General features: G+C 39.0%; 1 protein-coding gene across 6 annotated transcripts in view; it reads right to left on the minus strand.

Annotated features, from left to right (window-relative positions):
• Positions 1 to 21,320, minus strand: part of ACOT12 (acyl-CoA thioesterase 12) — a 54,408-nt gene that overhangs the window by 4,442 nt on the left and 28,646 nt on the right. For 2 of the 6 annotated variants that reach the window (XM_045497087.1, XM_045497097.1), the window contains exons 6-15: positions 15,282 to 15,438; positions 13,134 to 13,253; positions 12,124 to 12,274; positions 11,414 to 11,469; positions 11,042 to 11,105; positions 10,279 to 10,362; positions 5,204 to 5,337; positions 2,850 to 2,978; positions 1,147 to 1,273; positions 327 to 886 (exon numbers count right to left, since the gene is read on the minus strand). In XM_045497087.1, coding sequence (XP_045353043.1) covers positions 737 to 886; positions 1,147 to 1,273; positions 2,850 to 2,978; positions 5,204 to 5,337; positions 10,279 to 10,362; positions 11,042 to 11,105; positions 11,414 to 11,469; positions 12,124 to 12,274; positions 13,134 to 13,253; positions 15,282 to 15,438 — 1,172 coding nt within the window. In that variant the 3' untranslated portion in view covers positions 327 to 736. Of the gene's footprint in view, positions 1 to 326; positions 887 to 1,146; positions 1,274 to 2,849; positions 2,979 to 5,203; positions 5,338 to 10,278; positions 10,363 to 11,041; positions 11,106 to 11,413; positions 11,470 to 12,123; positions 12,275 to 13,133; positions 13,254 to 15,281; positions 15,439 to 21,320 lie in introns of those variants that run through there. The other 4 variants (XM_045497090.1, XM_045497088.1, XM_045497095.1 and 1 more) reach the window with 4 other exon arrangements.

A 21,320-nucleotide genomic window follows, 5' to 3' on the forward strand; every position in this document is an offset into this window, starting at 1 on the left:
GTAGAGTAATGAATGCTTAAGTCTAGGGAATAAAGTGCTAATGTAATGGTTATGAAAGAAGAGCTCAGTTAATATTCTTTCTCTGCGACATCACATTGTGCAGGTACTTTTCTGTGTGTATATATAGCAATAGATACTAAATTGGCCAGACACCTTGAATATATGTTAAATGACACTAGTAAAGTAGTTTCTATTACTAAAATTGATTGGATTCCATTATGTTTTAATGTCTTCCTAATTTAAAGCTCTAAACTATGTAATACATCTTGTCAGTTGCTCCTGACATACAGATATCCGCCATATATGGAACAATCCCACACTATTAATCACCTAGCCAACTTATCATTTTTTATTTTGTAAAATTTTGTACAATTTTAAACAGAACACATGTTTCATCTCTGTAGCCTAAACATGCTTATGATCATTTTAAACCATATTTGTACCATTTTACAGGACACACAAAATTGAATATGGGCAATTTCCACTGCCTGTGTCCCTGGAAGGAAGCAGAGCCACAGATAATATAAAACAGTTTTAAAGCTCTTTAAATAATGCTATCCAAATCACTGGTGTTTGACCTGAGATGAATTTTATTTTTTAACCCCTTCCTAACTGCATTTTGCTTCAGCCAATATTAAATTACTTTGTGGCCCCAAAGCTTGCCAAAGTGTCAGGGCTAAGGGTACGTGGAATTGAAAGTGGTAAATAAAACTGGAAGTAAGTGACAGTTTACCATTTAAAATGTGTTTATCAACCCACCATCAGTAGCATTCTCTATGAATTTTATACAAGAGGCTGCTGTCTCTTCTATGGATTTTGACCAGCCACCAAGATTTCCAGCAAAGTAAGGAGAGATGCTAGCAGAAATCTGGTTGAAGTATGATACCTGTTTCAAAAAGAAAATACATTATTTTAATTATTTATTGACTTGGAGCTTCTTTCAGCAGGGATCTGAATCTTGTTGGTATAGGGAAGGCTATGACCCTAATCTTCTGGGGACTTTCTGGAATGATCTACAAGGATGACCTCAGGATTCCCCTGATGTGGACACATGACAGAATTTCAATTAACTAGGGAATGTGGGTAAAAGCCTTCTCTCTATATCTGCAGTAGCAAATTCATGTGCAGATGTTCCATCAAACTTACGGTACAGGAGCTGCTGTCAATAGCACGGATGAGAAATCCAGCACATATGATTTCACTTCTGATGTAGTGTGGACAAGGGGGGACTGAAGGCAGAAGAACCGATTTTACTGCTACCGTGTAAGTGCTACTGAAAAATGAAAGGACGTTTTCTAAGTTATTGTGAGAGATTAAAACAATTGTTAGAAAATAAATTTCTAGAGTTAATTAACCTTATTTACGTAGGTAAAAGTGAAACTATAGAGACCCAGATCTTCTAGATGAGGGATCTACATTCAAGTAGACTACATTCACGTGTAGGAAAGGTAATAAGGGCCACAGGTGTTTTCTGCCTGTGCAAGAATTACTTAATACTTTGCGTAACTCTACCAAGTGGAATCAACTTCCAAGCATGCTTTATTATGTATGCCCTAATGAGTTGTAATTTCAGGCTCTTCTCTTTTTTTAATTAAAAAACAAAACAAAACCCATTGATTTAAAGAAACTTCACACAACAGAGAACCTTATAGACTAGAAAACAGTCTTCCTCAGTCCACCCTAGCCACAGTCCATTCTCATCCTGGAGATGACCACTGTTAATATTTTGCTCTGTAGCCTTCCGGACCTTTTTATAAATATATAACATTGATGTAAGCAAATGCAAATATAGATTTTTGCATAAATATTATCATTTAATAAATATCGGTCTATAGTTTGATTTTTCACCTAACAATAAATCTTTGGAGGTATTTCTGTATCAGCACCTCTATAGCTACTTCATCTTTTTTAATGATGGCAGGATGCCTGGGTGGCTCCGTTGGTTGAACATGCGACTTTGGCTCAGGTCATGAGCTCGCTCTTCCAGAGTTCCAGCCCTGCATGGCACTCTGTGCTGACAGCTCAGAGCCTGCAACCTGTTTTGGATACCCTGTCTCCCTCTCTCTCTACCCCTGGGCTCCTATGTCCCCCTCTCTGCCCCTCCCCCACTCATGCTCTGGTCTCTCAAAAATAAACATTTAAAAAAATGATGGCATAGTACTCTGCAATATGGCTCTACCATAATTTATAAGATGGACCCTCAGTTTATGTCCATTTCTTTTTCCATAATAAATGGTACTATACTGAACATCCATGTGCATTAATAATATTCACACATGTTCGATTATTCTTATAGGCCAGCTTTCACATTGGAAATCATGCTGGCCAGTTCCAGGTGTAGACTTTAACTGTCCTGGAAGCTTCTACTTCTTATTTATTTGAACACTGACTCTTAGGACACTTCTCTTTAGAACAAAGACCTTGTGCCATGAAAAGTCCAATGCCCACAGAGAAGTCATGGACAAACACTCCGATCAACAGCCCTACCTAGCAGCCAGACATTTTGGATGTCTAGCACAATTGAGCCTTTGTAAATTCTAAACCTATTCCTAATGTTTTATTTGGTAGTCACATTGCATTCTTACTGATACTGGAAGGTTCCCAAGGTTTGCTAAATACCAATTTTATATGTGCATACAGCAAAAGGAAAGGAACTGCTTTAGGAATCTTGCACACAGGCAGCATTTAATAGATGATGTTTTTAAATGATAACTAAAGGTCCATCTAGAAAAAATTCAGATGCACATCATTCAAGATCAGAAATGCCTATATTGCCTTCTTTTCTTATCAACTTTTTCATTTTACCCTCTTCTATAAAACAATACGGCACTTGAATTGCATATACTCACCCATCTTTGAGAGGCCTTCTTCGTGATACAAGTACTACCAAGTCTTTGGGTTTGTCACCATTCACTATAGGACAAGTGATATAATATATCTGATCACCTTCACTCACCCAGTTTATGACTTCACAGGACCTACGTAAATACAACAGTGAAAGAAAGGCCACACTTTTCTACCTGCTTGAATAAGGCATTCGCTTCTTTTGTTTATTTGTAAAACTTCATTACTGAGGTCCACATTCACTCTTCTGCTCACATAACTATCCTGCCAAAGCCAGCATTATTTCTCAAAGTCTGTCTTTAGAAAGCTGTTTGGTCAGCAGGAATAATTATGTGTGTGATGGAGAGACTGGTGGGTGTGTGATACTAAAGTCACTGCCCTCAACACTTCAGAGAACAGCATTTATGGTTTAACACAAAATAATTTTTCTCTAGAATCAGGTAACAATATTTGAAGACTAGTGAATTGTTTGGATGTCAAGGAAGGACTCAGGTAAATGAATGTGGTACATTGGAAAGAGTACAAAGTTCAGAGCCAAACATCTTTGTCTTTGAATCCCATACACACACTTCATATCAATGTTATGTTGGGTAAGCCACTTTGTTTTTTTCATTTGTAAAATTAAAACCCCATACCTATGGGGTTATTGTGAGGATTAAATGAAAACACCTGGCCTGAATCACAGTAGGTACACAAGACAAGTAAGCATTCATTCATTCATTCCTCCCTTCATTCGAGTTCAGTTTGGCTGGAATGTCAGGTGACATAGGAAATAGTAACACCAAAATTTAGGCATTGTTCTTGATAAAAGCTTTGTACCTACAGAATATCTACAAATATTGATGCAAGAAATCATGAAATATTTCCTCTTCTCTCAGAATGTTTTATCATGATAGCATTAACCATGAAGTATTATTCTGGCATCTATGCAAATGTAACACATGACCCCAAAGGTGTTTCGCTTTAGTGATACTACATTGCCTCTTACATGGTATTAATCATAATCAGGTTTAGGCATTTTATTTTATTTTAAAGTTTAATTTATTTTTGGGAGCGAGAGAGCAAGCAGGGGAGGAGCAGAGAGAGAGAAAGAGAGAGAGAGAGAGAGAGAGAGAGAGAATCCCAAGCAGGTTCCATGCTGTCAGTGCAGAGCCCTGTGGGGCTTGAACCCAAGAATCATGAGATCATGACCTGAGCCAAGATCAAGAGCTGGACATTTAACCGACTGAGCCATCCAGGTGTCCCAGGTTTAGCCATTTTATTTTATTTTTAAATGTCTTCTTTGTTTTTGAGAGAGAGAGAGAGAGAGAGAGAGAACAAGTGGGGGAGGGGCAGAGAGAGAAGGGAACAGAGGATCCGAAGCAGGCTCTGTGCTGAGAGCAGAGAGCTTGATGTGGGGCTCAAACTCATGAACCCTGAAATCATGACCTGAGCCAAAGTCAGATGCTTAGGTGACTGAGCCACCCCAGTGCCCCCAAGGTTTAGTCATTTTAAAAATGAGCTTCTACTTCATCAAGATTAGGAAGTAAATGGTAACGTTTAATAAATAGGAAGCCCATCTCACCAATCCTTCCCTTTCAGCAAGATGCCCAGTGAGGCCCTAGAGTGCTATATGTAGCCCCAGGAGCTGGAACTTCTTGGAGGAGGGGGTGTGGCCTGAGTGTAATCAGACCCAGTCAGTGCAGGTGCCTTACAATCCAGGAAAGGAGCAAGAATGGAAGAGGCCGGATTGGGATGCAGGAGACAGAAAGTAACAGAAGGAAGAGACTGAGGCTGACAGTGGGCCCTGATCAGACAGGAAAAGCTGGCAGGAATGCCTTTGACTTCAGTTACTCACACAGCTTTGTCTCAGCTTCTCACCAGGGAGTGCTGCTTCACAGAAAAAGAAGGAACTGCTAATTAAATATCCAGAGTGGAAAGTGGGAAGACAATTAGGTAATCACTTTCTCAAGTACTCTGAAGCTGTGTGCAAGCGTGTGGAATTCAAAGTCTGATGGATCTGGGTTCCAATTTGGGTTCTGTTGCTTTCCTGCCTGTGCAATCTTGGCAAGTCTCAGAACCTCTCTAGTTGAGTGGGAATAATATCAAACTTGAAGAGTTTTTTGGGAGGAGTACAACAGATGTGGGTAAAGCACATTAACTCAATATAAATGCTAAACAAAGTATTAAGAAAATTTTTGTTTTTACGTCTCTCAGTAGCACTTGATGCAGTTTTCTGTGCAGGGCAAGTTTTAAAACATACTCTTTAATTAATAAGCAATGGGTCATACACTGGGCAATGGAGATGGACTGCAACATGGAGGTCATCTTTTACATGAAGTCAAGGTTGCTTAAGAAAATACTTTAAATGTATTCTTACACGAAATGAGGGTCCCACAAAGGTCTTTTGGTAAAGTCAGACAGGAGATGGTAAGTCAAGTGTGCTGGTCTTTCCACATGCTTTTCAACCCAAACAGATAAAAGGTCATGCTCTTCCAGGGTATATATTTTTATCTAAAATATAATAACAAGAAAAAATAAATTACAAAATAAAAACGGATGTTTTCACTTTAAAAACCACACACAGTCACAGGCTGATTGTGCTGGCTAAGGTATCTTGGCACCTGAATAACAATGAAGCCAAATGATGGCAATTTCCCTTCAAATACTTGGATGTCTGGAGCTTGGACCACGGTGATATCCTCTGTGCCCTCTAAACAATATGTGACATAGGTTAATTATTGTGCCACAGTCTTCTCTAGAAAAATAAAGAAGGTAAGCATTTCTCTTTTTATCTCTTTGAGATATTTCCCTGACTCAAAGAACGACAGAAAATATCACCAGGCTGATAGGCAACTCAGTGTTTCATCTCCCTCCAGACACCTTAGACACTTTCCCAGGTTGTCAGGCATGCCAACGGGACCCAGAAAGCAGGCCACCACTTCTAGAACCAACTCAACCTTGCAAAGGGTTGAAAGCACCATGCTTCTTCAGCACAAAGCATTTTTTCAATTGTGAATCACAAGGGCTCATCCTCCTGAGAGCCAACTCCTGGGTTTCTAACGTTGTTATGCCTTAGATAAGAGGAGGCCTGTCTTGGGGAGCCATTTGACACATACTTAAAACAATACATATCTCCTATTACTCCAAACTCTCCTGCCATTGCACTTTCGATAATAATCAGAGATATGTGCTCAGCTAAGAGCACATTTCTATCCTGCCCATTTTCTCCATCTCTTTCAGGGTGCTTTGAAGTTGGTGTTGAAATGTGCCATCTTATAATCATCCCCATGGCAACAAGCTGTGAGAAGACAAACAAACAGAGGGTTAAGACTTCACTGCAAGAATCAAGCAGATGGACAAGTCAGGCTGTGAGGGAGAAAACCTTTATTTAAACATAAATATCTTCAAGAAAATGAAGAAGTAAGAAACAGACTAAAAGCAGATTAGAAAGAAAGGGAGTATCAATTTGTTGACACATGTTAACTCTCCAGTTAGTTAACCTTTGTGCAAAGACCATCTTTAAATCAAGCCCACAGAGGAGGACATGGCCTGGGCCATAGACACGTGAAACAGAAAGCCATGAATGCAGTTCCAGTGGGGGGCTGAGACTCACCCCAAAATGGCCATGCCTAACTTCGCTCCCCATACAGAAGAAGTAAAAGGAGGTTCCCTGGTGTAAATCCAGAAGGAAGTCATCTTATCAAAACTTGGTGGCCATGTGGCTCTAAGCCAGGTTTCTGGGTTCTATAGTCTCAGAGGGGGCAAGGGTAGGTGGCCAGGGTAAGTTCCTCACCTTCTGTCAGAATCAGACCTTGGGGCAGCCATAGTCTACACTGATGGAAGCAGTATGGAAAAGGATGTAATATTGGGCTAAGCACTTGCCAAAGGTTGAATTGTGTCTCCTCAAATTCATATGTTAAAATTCTCCCAGTACTTTAGAATGTGACCTTATTTGGAAACAGGGTCATTGCAGATATAATTAGTTAAGATGAGGTTATACTGCAGTAGGATGGCCCCTAATCCAATAATGACTGATGTTCTTATAAAAAGGGGAATTTTGGATGCAGACATGCACACTGGGAGAACGCCATATGAAGATGAAGGCAGAAATCAGGTGACACACTTACAAGCCAAGGAACACCAAAGATTGCCAGCAAACCACCAGAAGCTAGAAGAGAGGCGTGGAAAAGATTCTTTCTCACTTCTTCAGAAGGAATTAATCCTGCCAGCACCTTGAACTCAAACTTCCAGCTTCCATAACTGCGAGACAATACATTTCTGTTGTTTAGGCCACCCATTCTGCAGTACTGTTACAGGAGCCCTAGGAAACGATCACAGTACTTTTTCAGGAAGCTGCTCCCCAGGTCACAGACACATACTGCTGCTTTCTATCCTGGAGCCAAGGCAAACACCAAGCTGAATGGCCACCATGAAACTGCCTCACACAGCTTGCTATGTCTATCCAGTGCTGAGTACATTATCAGATGAGGGAATGATATTTTGATCCTTCTCCCAGAAGATGAAGGGAGCAGGAAGTCCTGCTCACTGCTGTGCTGTGGGAACCCATGACACTGATGTAGACAGAGCAGACGAGTAAAGGCAGCTGTTGATGTTGATCTCTTTAAACCCTAGTATTTTAGAAAAGCCAACTTCTGCTTAGTGAAAAAATTCTCTAAGACCAACTCTTCAAGAAAACATGTTCTCTTTCATGCTCAGAAGAGTACAGGTTAAATTCCATCTGGAACCAACTCAAACATTTTATCACTTGACGTCTGGCGAATTTTATTGTATGAAACAAAGCTGAAAGTAAATAAGCTCAAAATTGCTAACATTTTATAATGATATTGCTTTTTCATTCTAATAAGTTTCCACTTAATGGATTTGGATATCTTATACAAACAGCACAAGAGGAAAGAGTATAATTTTAGAATTTTATACTATCTGTTGACCAATATGCTATGGAGACAACATTGTGGAAAGGAGAACAAAACTAGTTTTTACAGAGGCCTCCGTGGTGAGAGGAAGTGACCTGACCTTCCCTGGGAACCCCCAGGGGCGAAGGGGAGGAGAACTGGTCATGGGGAGCTGTGAGACCCGGACTCTCCCCAGATTCAGTCAGAATAGCTCCTCTGGTCTGTTTTCTGTACTTGGCTTTGTTCTGCGTAAAGGTTGCCAAGTAGTCCTTGCCATTCTGGCTTTCATCACAGCCTTTCCAGTACACTCTCAGCTGCCCCCTAAATATAAGGCTACTCCCGTCAGGTCAGTCTCCTACCCATGCTGATTTCTACCACGACGACTGGAATCAAACTCCTCATTGCCTAGAGAGCCCCCTTCACCCTCCAGCAATCTACTTACACTATCTTCAAGGAGAAAAGATTCACCCCCTCTCCAAAGTCCTCTGTAAATAACTGTCTTGCTTTACTTTGTTGAAGTGCCCAAGAGCTGACCTTTATGATTTAAATATTATAATCTCTCACTTGTTTATAAACCACCTTAAAGTTACTCTTCAGCTGTTCCATGTGTATGTGTGATGTTACCCAAATAGACTGCAACTACAAGCTCCTTTCAGGTGAGAGTACACATTTTGCTCCTTGTATTACTATACTATGATTAATTCCACGATCATACATAAAAATGAAATATGAGTTAAAGAATAAGTACTGCCCAATTACAGATATCAAAAGTCTTACTTTTTCCATTTAACTAATTTGTATGAAAAATAAGTATAGACTCTAAGCCCTGAAATAAATATGACTCCTAACACATAATTGGAAGAATTATTCAACTAAAAGGTGACAGAAAAAAGTAAGAGAGCTGTATTTTAAAATTAAAAGGATACAAACACTTTAAAAAGTAGGAGAGAAGAGGAGGGTAACTCAGAAAGGAAAAAAAATCAAATTTTTATCATAATACAATCTAAAGAATTGGAGGGCTTCAAATTCAACAGAAATGACATAAGAATGTTGCTTTAATTATATAATGTCTTCTAAAGTATCCACACAAAAATTAAGAATTAATTATTGGTGGCTCTCCTTAGATATGAGCCAATACACCATTTATTACTTTAGATTTATTTCTGGCCCCAAACTCCCAAAGAACTCAAGTTTTTATATATTATACAATTTCACAAAATGTGCGCTCTTCCTTCATTCCAGACACAAGTCTGCCCTTTCCAACACTGCTTAGATGCCAGCAATGATGCAAGAAACAGACTGCATGTTAGTAAAAGAAAACAAAGCCTTGAAGCATCTTTTATGTGGGATAAAGAGAAGAAGATCATTTTATTACGTTTAACCTGTGTTTCTGCATCACTGAATTTGGTATACATGGAAACCTAATTGGATCCAAACAGGGTAAGAGAGACCCTGATAGGATTCAGAAGAAAAGATAAAAACACACTAAAAGCCAGCAAACCAGAACAAAACACTGACAAAAGGTCAAGGTGAAAACAATCAGTAAAGTAGCATCTCAGTTTCCTTCAATTTTAGGGTAAGTGACCATATAATTTATTGTCCAAACTGGGGCACTGAGGCATTATCAATATTTATGACAAGACATCAGATGATGATGCAACAATCACCAATTATGATGGACAACCAGGAATATGGTCACCCTGTTGTAGGTGCTGCTGCTTCAGTGATGCTGAACAACAGTACACACTGAAATGTGAGCACAAAGAACTGGCATTACTGAGCCCCTCCTGAGTGCCCGGCACTGCTATGTTCTGGGACCATCTACAGCGGTGAGTTAAATGCCCACAGAGACCTTACAGTCTAGTCTGGTTGTGGGCATCAGCTTCAAAGGGTCTCCTAACCACTTCTGAAATGAGATAAAATTACAATCCAAATTATATATGTTTACTAAATTTGATGACCTGCAAAATAGTATAAAAGGTGCTAAGAGAGACACAAAGAAGTCAAGACAAGGCTTCTTTCTTCAAAAGTTCATAATCTTGTTAGGGAGAAAGGCCATGTGTAAAAAGTTAAATTACTATGTAAGACATCAACATCAATTCAACAAAGCAGTGGAAGCACTGTCACAAGACGGCGTAATTAATTGACAAATTAATTTTGAAAAAGTAATTGCTAAGGAGGTTCCTCCAGGGAAGTTCCTTCAGTCAGGATGATAGGAATGGCTTTGTGCAGAAAGCATTTGTCCTGGTCTTGAAGACCAGGTTGGACTGAGGCAGATGGAGAGGAGAAGGAGAGAGAAGTGGAATATGACAACTAAGTTCAGAGGCAGGAATGTGTGGGGCAGCCTGGAGGACCACAAATCAACCGGCATGGAGCGGTAGATTCAGCCCTGGAAAGATACCTGCCTCTTAGAAATAGTTTCCCAGAAAGACTTTTTACCTTCTTAAAAGCAGCAGTAGAAGCAGAACCACCACCAGCAGCATGACAACTTTCATTTGTGATGGACAGCAGGTTGTACATAGACCTGGATGCCTCCTACCTTTTCCACAGCACTGGTAACCTCCCAGCCACTCTTGGCTGCCAGATTTTTGAGAGCCTCCACATTGGCATTACTCAGGGATACCTAAAACACAAATATCGTAAAAGCTGAGAGTTCGGTCCACAGATATGTGATCAAACAGTTTCTGCTTAGAAAACGGGAACTGTTAGAGCCAAAGTGATAATGCTAAGCTCAGAACCAAGCTGTCGGTAACATAATTTGTCTCAAACACTTAATTCAGAATTCAGACAAAATAAAATGAGGCCTGCATGCTTAGCAAATTAGTAACATTTTAATTGGTGTCCTGAGCAAAGACAACATAACCTTTCAGTATGACTTATAATCAACATGTAATCAGTAAACTTGGATCTCCTTTTATAATTTATGGTCAAAAACTTTAAAATGACTAATACTTTGTTGTTGTGTGATAAAAATGCAAGCCGGAAGGCATGTCTTTTCAGCACAAATTATGGAGAGACACCGTATCTCAGTGTCATGCTGCTTGAATGCATTTGATGGCAGATCATTCTGAGTCTGTAGTTTGGAAACTGTACATGTAATTCAGACAGGGCACGGAAACTACTAGTTGGTAACCACTTACTAATAGTTTGGTTTTGTTTTGAGATGATTGGTTGATATAATTTACCTTTTCATCTAACCTGTATAGGCACAACCTGAAGCAGGTAAACATGGGAACTTTCATGCTTATAATGATACCATTTTCCCTTTTTACACGAAAAGCTCCAAATCATAAAACGGTTACCTGGTTGCTTATGTCCCATTGTACACAAACTGGCACTTCTTCTTTGTGGGAAGTAACATATTTTCTGTAAAAAAATTAAAATGTTACTTAACATGTTATAATAATGTTATAATAATAAAGTTTCCTTCCCTGCATTTGGCACACAACAGTCACCATGACACTTTCTTGAACTGAAATCAGCAGTTTTAAAAGCTACTTTTACTAGTGGAACAATCAAGGAAAAAAAAAATCTGTCACAGCCTCCAAGTCAGAAAATATCAGACCGTCTCATGTTACATTATGTGGGAACAGACACCTAGAGAGGGGCCCTGTGCTGTATAATTTGTTAGATAAGAGAATATAGCCTCAAATCCTTATGCCCATATCCCTTACCTGCCTAGGCGAATTCTCTTGCGTGCAATAGCTCCACGATACCGTCTAAAATCATCCTTTAATAAAAAACAAATTAAAATCAATACATTTCTAATTTAATGGTACAATCCTTAAGTGTCTCTCTCTGAATTCAGTTGAAGGGGCTAGTTGGAACACACATGGTGTCTCTGTGTGAACTATACTCAACACCCACAAAGGGCACGTGCATGGATAAAGACAACCTTTGCAGCCCATTTTTTTCCCCTTTTTTAAAGTGGTGACTGTTATCATTTCTGTTATCAGAATTATACATCTATCTCACTATACAGTTTTTAGAAAAGGTGAGGGTGGGCAGCAAGGCCCCTCTCAGATAGGGAGAAGATACAGTTCCATTGCATGTAGAGAACCATGGAGAGCTGGAGTAAAGAAGTGGGAGAAGAGAGTCAGAAATAGGACACGGAAGATGATGTTCTTCCCACAGCAGCACATAGCGGAACAGAAGTGAGGTCTCCAGGGCCTCTATCATTCTAACAAATGATGAGAGTGATCGGGGGTGGGCAGGGGGAGAAAAAGTCCATTTTACTTTGTAATGTAAAAAAGAAAAAAAACCTAAAGAGGAATAGCCTTGGAAGTTGTTGCTGGTGTGGGGAGATTCTGGGTAGAGCTCTGTAACGCACCACTTCCCCCAAAATAAGTGGTCTGATTAATGAACTCACGTGCTGATAACTGACCTTTGATATGGGTTTGATTCTGGGAAATGTGACCATTTCTTCCTTATCATTGACAGCATTATAAATGAGAAAAGCACTGTTGATGTGACGGCCTTGGCCCTTAGACCACTCCTGACAGTCAAAGGCTTCCACGCGCACTCCCACTTCAACACTGCAGAGGGCGACACAGAGCTGTGGGCAGAGAACCAGAGCCTGCCAGGCCTCCTCTGCCCACACAGCCACCACCGCTTCTGAGGGAGGAAAAGAATGAGGGCTCTGGGCTTTTCTTTTTGTCATCGCAAATGTATGCAACTGTTAAATTCCATTTCATCAGAGTGATGAATCTGATGCAGGAGCCCCTGGGAGAACTCCCACTTCACTTTCCCACCAAGTGGGAAAAAGGCCAGTTAGGAAGGACTTTCTATACCTTCATGAACATATTTTGATAATGGGGAATGGGGGAGTTGATAGTGCCAAAGTCAAGTTTTCTCCCCTAAACCTAACAGTTCCATATTAAAAAGCATTAAACACTAAAATTGGATACGAAACATACTCTTTTTCACATTTTAAAAGATTTAAGGCAATTAAATCTTTTCATTGTGTATCAAGAAAAAAATAACTGGGAAGTGGTTCGGGCTTCATGGTGATAAATAACAGGTTCATTAGGAGTCAGCTGACCATAAAGTCACTGGGACTCTTCTGAGAGTGAAAAAAAGAGTAATAATTATGACAGGTACACACCAAGATGGTACTGGGTTAACTGGGAGTCACCCTTATTATGAGACAAAAACCAACCCATCACAATTTATTAAGTGCAAAGAGGCTCCAAGAAGAAAACAGAGTTAAAATGAGTTGTCTATAGATGTTGAAGATGAGTGAAGTTAAAAAAAAAAAAATTAGAAGGAACTTGGTTATTTTAAAGTAGTCCCTACACTTACCTCTACATAATTTCTACACTGAAATAAGAAAATTTATTCATTTGCAAGTTTGAATTTGTCCACAGCAGGCTAAGAGCACTAAAAATGCTTTACCAGGTCTGAAATGTATTGTTGACAATGGCATTGAAAACAAGACGATCTCCAACAGCAGATGGTCCCCGAAACTTAAACATGTCCACGGACTTTAGAAGGGGGTGTGCCCTACAGAGGCGGCTGATGAAACAAAGGGAAGAGGGAGAGGGGAAAGAGGTCACTCTTCAAAGTATTTTCATGAACTGCTAATGTGCGTGACAAATGCAACAGACAAATATTTCTTTTTTTTTTAAATGTTTTTTAATTGTTTGTTTATATTTTGAGAGAGAGAGAGAGAGAGCAGGAGAGGAACAGAGAGAGACGGAGAGAGAGAATCTGAAGTAGGCTCCAGGCTCTGAGCTGTCAGCACAGAGCCCGACTCGGAGCTTGAACTCACAAGCCGTGAGTTCACGACCCGAGTCGAAGTTGGACGCTTAACTGACTGAGCTACCCAGGAGCCCCTCAGTGTGTTTTCTAAATAAACATCTTTTAACTCTTGTAAGAATGAAATAAGTAACTAGATTACATAAATTGAGAGTGGGTCTGTATAATCCCTGCAAACATTTTGGGAAATACTATGTCCCCAAGCTGGAGGGTCTTTACTGAGATGCTTGGTGCTTCTGCTCTTGTGGTGACAGTCATGCTCTTGTTTTGTTCCCTATCTCAGTCCCTCTGAAAAACAAACCAAGGTCTTCCATTCTCATTTGAGGGTTCTATTCATCCTGACAGCTCATGGCCACAATCACAGGAAGTTGTAACTCTCAGGTTGGAGGGGAGCACAGTGAAGGAACTACCAGCTAGTGCTATTCACACCAGTTTCTTAGCTTCAACTGAATTCACTCACATATCAAAAGACTCATATTTTTCCCTATTGGAAAATTACCTAGATTGCTACACAAAGCCTGAAAGGCTACAAGGTACACATTTTACAATTTTGTGTGTGTGTGTGTGAAATTTTGACATTTTGTAAAGTATATTTAATCTCAGAAAGTTACTTTGGTAATTTTCTACATTTTAGATCCCCACGGTAGTCATTCAATTACTCAAAGGAATTGTGCCAACACTATGTGAACAGATTCTGCCACAGTTAATTATATTGTAAGCCTTACAAAAGAACAGGTTCAAATTCTTTATTGCCATTGAGAACGACAATCTCATTTTAAAAACAAGCTCTCTTATTTGCGCATAACTTATAGGAAGGATTACTACAGGTTTCTAACTATGGTCACAATTATAGACATACTCATCATAAAATTCTTTTCATTTTTGGGAAAATAAAATCTTAACAATGTTCCATGGTTACAAGATTGTCAGTAGGGCAATTCCTGTTCAAATGCATTTTCCGAACACACAGTGTTCCTTAAAACTGCTCAACTGCCTACATGGTTCCATTAATAATAAAATACCTTTTTTTGAAACTGAGGAGTACTTAAAAGTATTCTTTCAAGTTCCTCTCTTTGTTATCTTATTTTTCAGTTAATCCTTTGGCCATAATGATTCTAACCAGCACCTTCAAAGGTCAAACCAAATTGTAAAGTGTCTTTAAAAAAGTTTGCAATTTGAGTATTTTTAAGTGTAAAGGTCGTCTTCCATTTCTATTCTGCATCCACCATGTCATAACTATCATTACAAGAAGCTGCAGTGTTACAAGATCAACATTTACAATTCAGAATAAAGTACTAGAACTGTCATTTCATTTTTATTTTTGAGCCAAGAACATAAACATTCACCTTTAAACAAAAGGGCAGATTAGGGGCACCTGATTGGCTCAGCAGGTTAAGTGTCCGACTCTTGGTTTCAGCTCAGGTCATAATTTTGTGGTTTGTTGAGTTGGAGCCCCACACCCAGCTCCACATGCAGAGCCCGCTTGGGATTCCCTCTCTTTCATTCTCTCTCTCTCTCTCCCTCCCTCTCTCTGCCCATTCTTTGCTCATGCTCGCTCTCTCTCTCGCTCTCTCTCTCTCTCTCTCAAAATAAATAAACTTAAAAAATGAAAAAAAAAAGGATAGATTAATCCTAAGGTAAACAGATAAATGACTTATTTTCTCATTTTAATAAATGGCAACACTCTCCTCTCCTTCTCTCCTAGCTCAATAACCAGGACTCAGACCCTTTCTGATCTCTCCCCACTGGACACAACATCACACACCAAAAGTCAAAACCAAGAACCTTGCAGAAATAGTAGCCAGACTCTCCATCCAAGCCATAATTTGGCCACCAAATGTATTTCCATGATGGTTTGCATGGGGTGGGAGGACAAGTTCAATGCTCTGAACAGCGGTGCCACCTGTAGAAACCATTCCTTCTTCTTCATCACAAATAGGATCTAAAGGAGGGATGCAGACATTAATATTGGTGGAATTAACTGCACAAACTGGGACTACTATTTTTCCTTCCTAGCTGTACCCTTAACTCATGGGATTTTTAGAAAAATTAAATTATTCCTGAAGACTTAAATCTCCTGAGGAAATAAACAGGTTTGATTCTAAAGAGTGACCTTCATGAATTCCAGGGAATTGGATAGCTGATTAGAAAGGCCCTTTTAGAGATTGTATTCCAATCTATCATACAAGTTCATTGGAATTTTATTAAAATAATGATTAAATTCAAACTTGAGTTGTTTGGAGTGGAGAAGGGGCAGATCAGTGTGGGGAAAGTCAGAAAGAAATTTGGGGGTTGATGGTATGTTACTATCTTGATTGTGGTGATGGTTTTATGGGTGTACACGTCTCAAAACAAACTGTATACTTCAAATATGAGCACATGAATTTAGGGTATACCAGTTATTATTTATAATTATAATAATTATTATGTTATTTATAACTGCATTATGTATGCATAATATTATTTATGGTACATCAATTATACCTCAATAAAGTTGTTAAAATGAAAGGAATTTGAGCTATAAAGGGCCAAAGATACAGAAAATCTGGAATAGTTTGCTCTAGTATAAACTTCAGAATGGGAATGTGGCCTCCATAGTTACTGTTTTGCAATGAATGCAGTCACGAACAGGAATGGCACAATGAGTTGTACTTCTCAGTGTCCTTCTGCTTCCTTCGAATCATATCTGCTTCATTTACTGACAAATTGGTTTTTACTCTCAACAATGGAGAAATCATTTACTCTGGCTGCAAAGCAGTAAAATGTATTCAATTATGCGTCTTGCATCATCTAGTGAATCATCAGCTAGGTCTAAATCTTGTGTGCCTTTGTTGAGGAAGTAGAGGGAGGATTTACAAATCAGGGGGACCATCCCGGTTGTCCTGTCAGAGGCAGAGCTGAGCTTGCAGCCCAAGAGCATAGATTAGGCAGCTGTTGGGAACTGGGAATGGGGCCATTCTTGGCACAGTCACACATAAGTGAGCAGAGAAGTGTGGCTACAAAGACCTGAACTGCATTTCCTCATGAAATTTTTAGATTTATAATTAATTGATTGTCTTTTAATTTTTTTCCCCTTCATTTCAGTCTCCTACTTGAAAACATGTCAGAAACTTCCAAAAACACCCTAGTACAAAAGCCCAGGGGCGCTTGGGTGGCTCAGTTGGTTAAGTGGCTGGCTTCAGCTCAGGTCATGATCTCAAAGGCTCTGAGTTCAGGCCCCACATTGGGCTCTGTGCTGACAACTCAGAGCTTAGAGCCTGCTTTAGATTCTGTGTCTCCTTCTCTCTCAGTCCCTCCCCCACTCACACTCTGTCTCTGTCTCAAAAATAATTAAAACATTAAAACTAAATGAAAAATAAATAAAAGCCCAAATCCTTCCCTTGGATAGGGAAGTCCTTCCTTCCTTGTCTGGTCTGTCTACTTCTCCAGTCCCAGGGAGTCTGATTGTGACTACTACCACTCTCCTCCCATCATATTCTCTTTCAATCTCTCTCTTTGTTCTAGCTATGAGGGCCTTTTTCAGTCCTATAACTAAGTACTGTCTTCAACATCAGGGAATTTGCACATATTGTTTGCTCTATCAGCAGCACTGTCACATTCTTCCACTTATCTCTTATCCCCTATTTTTATAGGGGAGCAAATTTTGCCACCTCAAGATATGCCTCTTTGGCATGTTGCTTCTTTTAGGCTTATTATTTTTAGGAAACCATAGAGAAGCTCTGAAAACCCAGTAGAAATTACCCTTTGGTAAGAGACATTTATGTGTATAAGAAAAATCTCTATTTGTAAGCATATTTCCCTTGCTGTACCAGAAAGAAGGGGATGACTGTAAATCTAGAAACTTACCAGAGAAGACAATGATTTAAATCTACAAAATAACCTTATCCTTGTTTACTGTGCTTTCCTCGGTAACCTCCCATAACTGACCCACCACCCCCAATATCATCTTTTGTCTTTGGCTTTGCCATTTCAATGAGTTACTCATTTTTTTCTGGATCTCTCCCATGTATATAGGCAGTATCCTGTAATTAAACTTTTGTTTGATTTTCTCCTGTTAATCTGTCTCATGACAATTTAATTCCCAGACCAGCTAGAAGAAGCTTATAAAGTAAAACTTTTGCACCTCAACACTATGTTGGCTCATCTCAGTCAACACTTCCTCAGGAAAGCCTTCCAGATCTAACAGCTAATTCCCATTTATGAGCTCACACATGCATCTTTCTTTTATAATTATACTTTTATTTTTCTTTGTGTGAGCTTTGACCCACTAGATCCGAAGCTCCTTTGGACAAGAACTGATTTTCTTTTTAAATAATTCCTTAATATGAGCACTCAGTAAATATTTATTGAACGAATGAATGAACTTAATTTTGCTGATTTATTCCACATTCATAGTCCTTGCTTTCAACAGAATTTTCTAGGTAACAAAGTGTACCAATGTACACTTTAGTATGTTGTTTACTAGAGTTCCTACTGCTTTGCATTTTCACTTAAACAATACTGTAGACTCTTCAAATTTTTCCAGTTTTGTGGGTGTGAAATATCTTATGTTGGTTATAATTTGGATTTCCCTGATTAATGTGGTCCATCATCTTTTCATACGGATACCAAACTTTCTTGTTACCTCTGAATGAAATGTCTATGTCATTTGCTTCAAATGCTATTTTTCTCCCATTTTTCTATCCTTTCTTTCTGGAACTCTGATTAGATGCATGTTAGACTTCTTACTCCTTTCTCTATGTCTCCAAATCTTTCATATACTTCCCAATTCTTTGCCCATCCATCTGCACTCTAGGTAACTCCTTCAGATCTATCTTCCAGTTACTGTCTTATCTGCTGTTTAATTCATTCGTTGAGTTTTAAATTTAAATTATTATATATATTTTTGTATAGAAATTCTCTTTCTTTGTCAAACCTTCTAGGTAATTTTTTTAATTCCTGAATAATACTTTTGATTCTATTTCTTTAAAATATATTAACGTTTTTACTTCAACATTCTTTATATGATAAATGCAGTAATTGTAGTTTTTGTGGGCCTCCTCAAAGGGGGCCCACCTCCCCAAAGCACCTTCAGAAGGTGATTCCTCTAGATTTTGGTGACTTATTTATTTTTATTTTTCAGGATTTTTGACTAGGAGTTCATATGCCTTGGATCTGTATCTGTGGGAATTCTTTAGAGCGGGACTTAAAGTTATGTCTCCAGAGGTTTGCATTTGTGGCTGCCAGTCACCTGGGGGTACTGTAACACAGTGCCACTTCATAAAAATTTCTCTTGGTCTGTTTCAGTACAAACAAGTGATGTGGATTCTGATACCAAATCTACCTAAGAATGTACCTGTGATTGAATTCTCAAAGGAAAACAGGTCCCCCCATCCCCAACCCCACCCGTTTTACCTAGGGTTAAGGTCTCAATGAGATAGGAAAGCACCCCTACCAAAGCTCATTGAGGATTGGGATTTTTTTCAACTGACTCACTGAAAGTATCATTTTTTTAGGTTTGCAGCTCCATTTAAGGTTCCCTGATTCAACCTTCCACCTATCATGGGCCACTGGCTTTGTTTCCTGAGCCTATGCAGGCCCATTAAAACACAAGTTCTAGGTCTTCTAGTATCTACAGAGTCCCAAGTAAATTTGTGTTTTCCAATTATGGCTGGACTTCAAGATTTTCTCTTATTCTTCTTCCTGCTGAGATGTGTTTGCAAAGATGTTTGTAAATGTTTTATCCAGAAATTTTAGCTTGTTCTAGATACCAAATCCACCATATTGCTGTAATCAGAACTGGACTGCTTCCTAAAGTGATATTTAAACACACATGAAATCTTGAATCTTTCAACTTCTTTTTTCTCTCTTTTTTTGCCATTACTGACATTGTCAGATGATGTCCTATTAATACCTAAAACTGTACTGACTTTTTTAGGTTAATATCTCTTGCTTTTTTGTTCCAAATAAATATAAACTATCTCTAAAATGCACTGTTAAATGAAAAAAAAGAAAAGTGCATAGCTATTTGAATATTGTGCCCTAAGTGTGTGTTTGTGTGTGTGTGTGTGTGTGTGTGTAATATTGGTTGTCTTTCAAGATAGGAACTGGGTAACTGGGAGATACTGATGGCAGGAAGTCGTAGCTTTTTTTAAAAAAAATATTTATTTTGAGAGAGAGCATGCACATGTGTGTGCGTTGGGGAGGAGCAGAGAGAGAGAGAGAGAGACAGAAAATCCCAAGCAGGCTCCACATCATCAGTGCAGAGTCTAATGCAGGGCTCAATCCCATGACCATGAGATCATGACCTGAGCCAAAATCAAAATTGGACACTCAACCAACTGAGCCACCAAAGCGCTCTGGAAGTCTTATCTTTTAACTGAATGCCCTCATACCTTTTGAACTTTCACCCTGTGCATGTGTGCTACCTATTTTTAAATAATTTAAAATAATGATAAAATAAAAAATTGAGTAGTCAATATATTATGGAAAACATTGTAAAGACACAAATGTAAGGCAATTCCTTCCTTTCTGAGGGATAACTTTAAAGACAAAGCTACTCGATTCTTATAAAGACATACATGGCATACACTGGGATACAAAGAGGTGGGTACTAGGGCAGGTCATGTATGCATAAGCATGTATGCAGAAATATACTGAATACAGGTGACCTACGACATGGATGCAAAAATATACTGAGTACAGGTGACCTCAGCGTAGAAGCATGCTTATTTACAGGTAACTGCCAATCATTGGAGAAATATAGCTCTCCTAGCTCAGAGACCAAGTCAGGTCACAGTTCTGTCTGTGTACTCAAGTATGGTAAACAAACCTCACCCTTTCTACAGACTTCCAAATAAGACCATGCCTGTCCAGAGGTCAATTACAATACTTGTACTTTGGATGTTCGTTAAGTATTGTGTCATCATTCTGTTTGGACAATTTTGCATTCATTCTACAATTTCAGGTCAGGAACTTTGACCTGAATTGAGGTCATTTTAACTGTTGTTTTCCTTCTCACAACCAGAAAGAATTAACACAGGATAATGCTCATAAAGATTTGATTTCTCACTAAAAAAATAATTTAATGCTCCAAATATGAAGGCTTTTCCTATATACCAAGCCTCCAAACAGTGACTCAGTGGTACAAGAACACACTCCAAAGAAGTCCTGCTTTTATGTAATCTAATCTCATCTGTTTCCCTTTTCTTCTGAAAGCATATGATTTTAACTAAAATTTCTCACTGTTCCAATGATATGCATTTCAATCACACAAAATCTTAAAAGAGATCCCAATTATTTCTGATATTACTATCAATGTTAGAACCCTGGGTTTTCTAAAAACACTGTTCAATAACAGAGGTGATCTAGTTGTCTTCCTTCAGAAGGTATTGTCCAGTTCAAGACAAACCCTATCAGATACACTGGGCAGCAGGTGGACAAAACACGCACTCAAGGGCAACTTAAAGTTCTGGGGTCTGGCTCTGACATTAAGAGAAATTGCTTTTAGGTTCTATGGTTGCTTCGGTGGCATGCAAGCTTGTAAAATTTCTAAAAAGATAAAATCAACAAAATTAAGTTAAAAGTTGTATTGTACAAAGGAATGTAGAATAATCCACTTTTACAGCAGATTAGAGGAAACATGATAGAAACAGACTTCTAAAAATCTATAATTCTGAAGTATTTTTTTTACTTTAAAGAGAGAAAGAGATAGTATAAGCTGGGGAGAGGGCTGAGGGAGAGAGGTAGAGAGGGAAAGAGGGAGAGAAGGAAAGATAGAGAAGGAGAGAGAGAGAGAGAGATGAAAAGAGGGACAGAGGGACAGGGGGAGAGAGGGAGAGAGGG

This window comes from Leopardus geoffroyi, chromosome A1 (assembly GCF_018350155.1).
Source record: "Leopardus geoffroyi isolate Oge1 chromosome A1, O.geoffroyi_Oge1_pat1.0, whole genome shotgun sequence".
NCBI classification, from domain to species: domain Eukaryota; kingdom Metazoa; phylum Chordata; class Mammalia; order Carnivora; family Felidae; genus Leopardus; species Leopardus geoffroyi.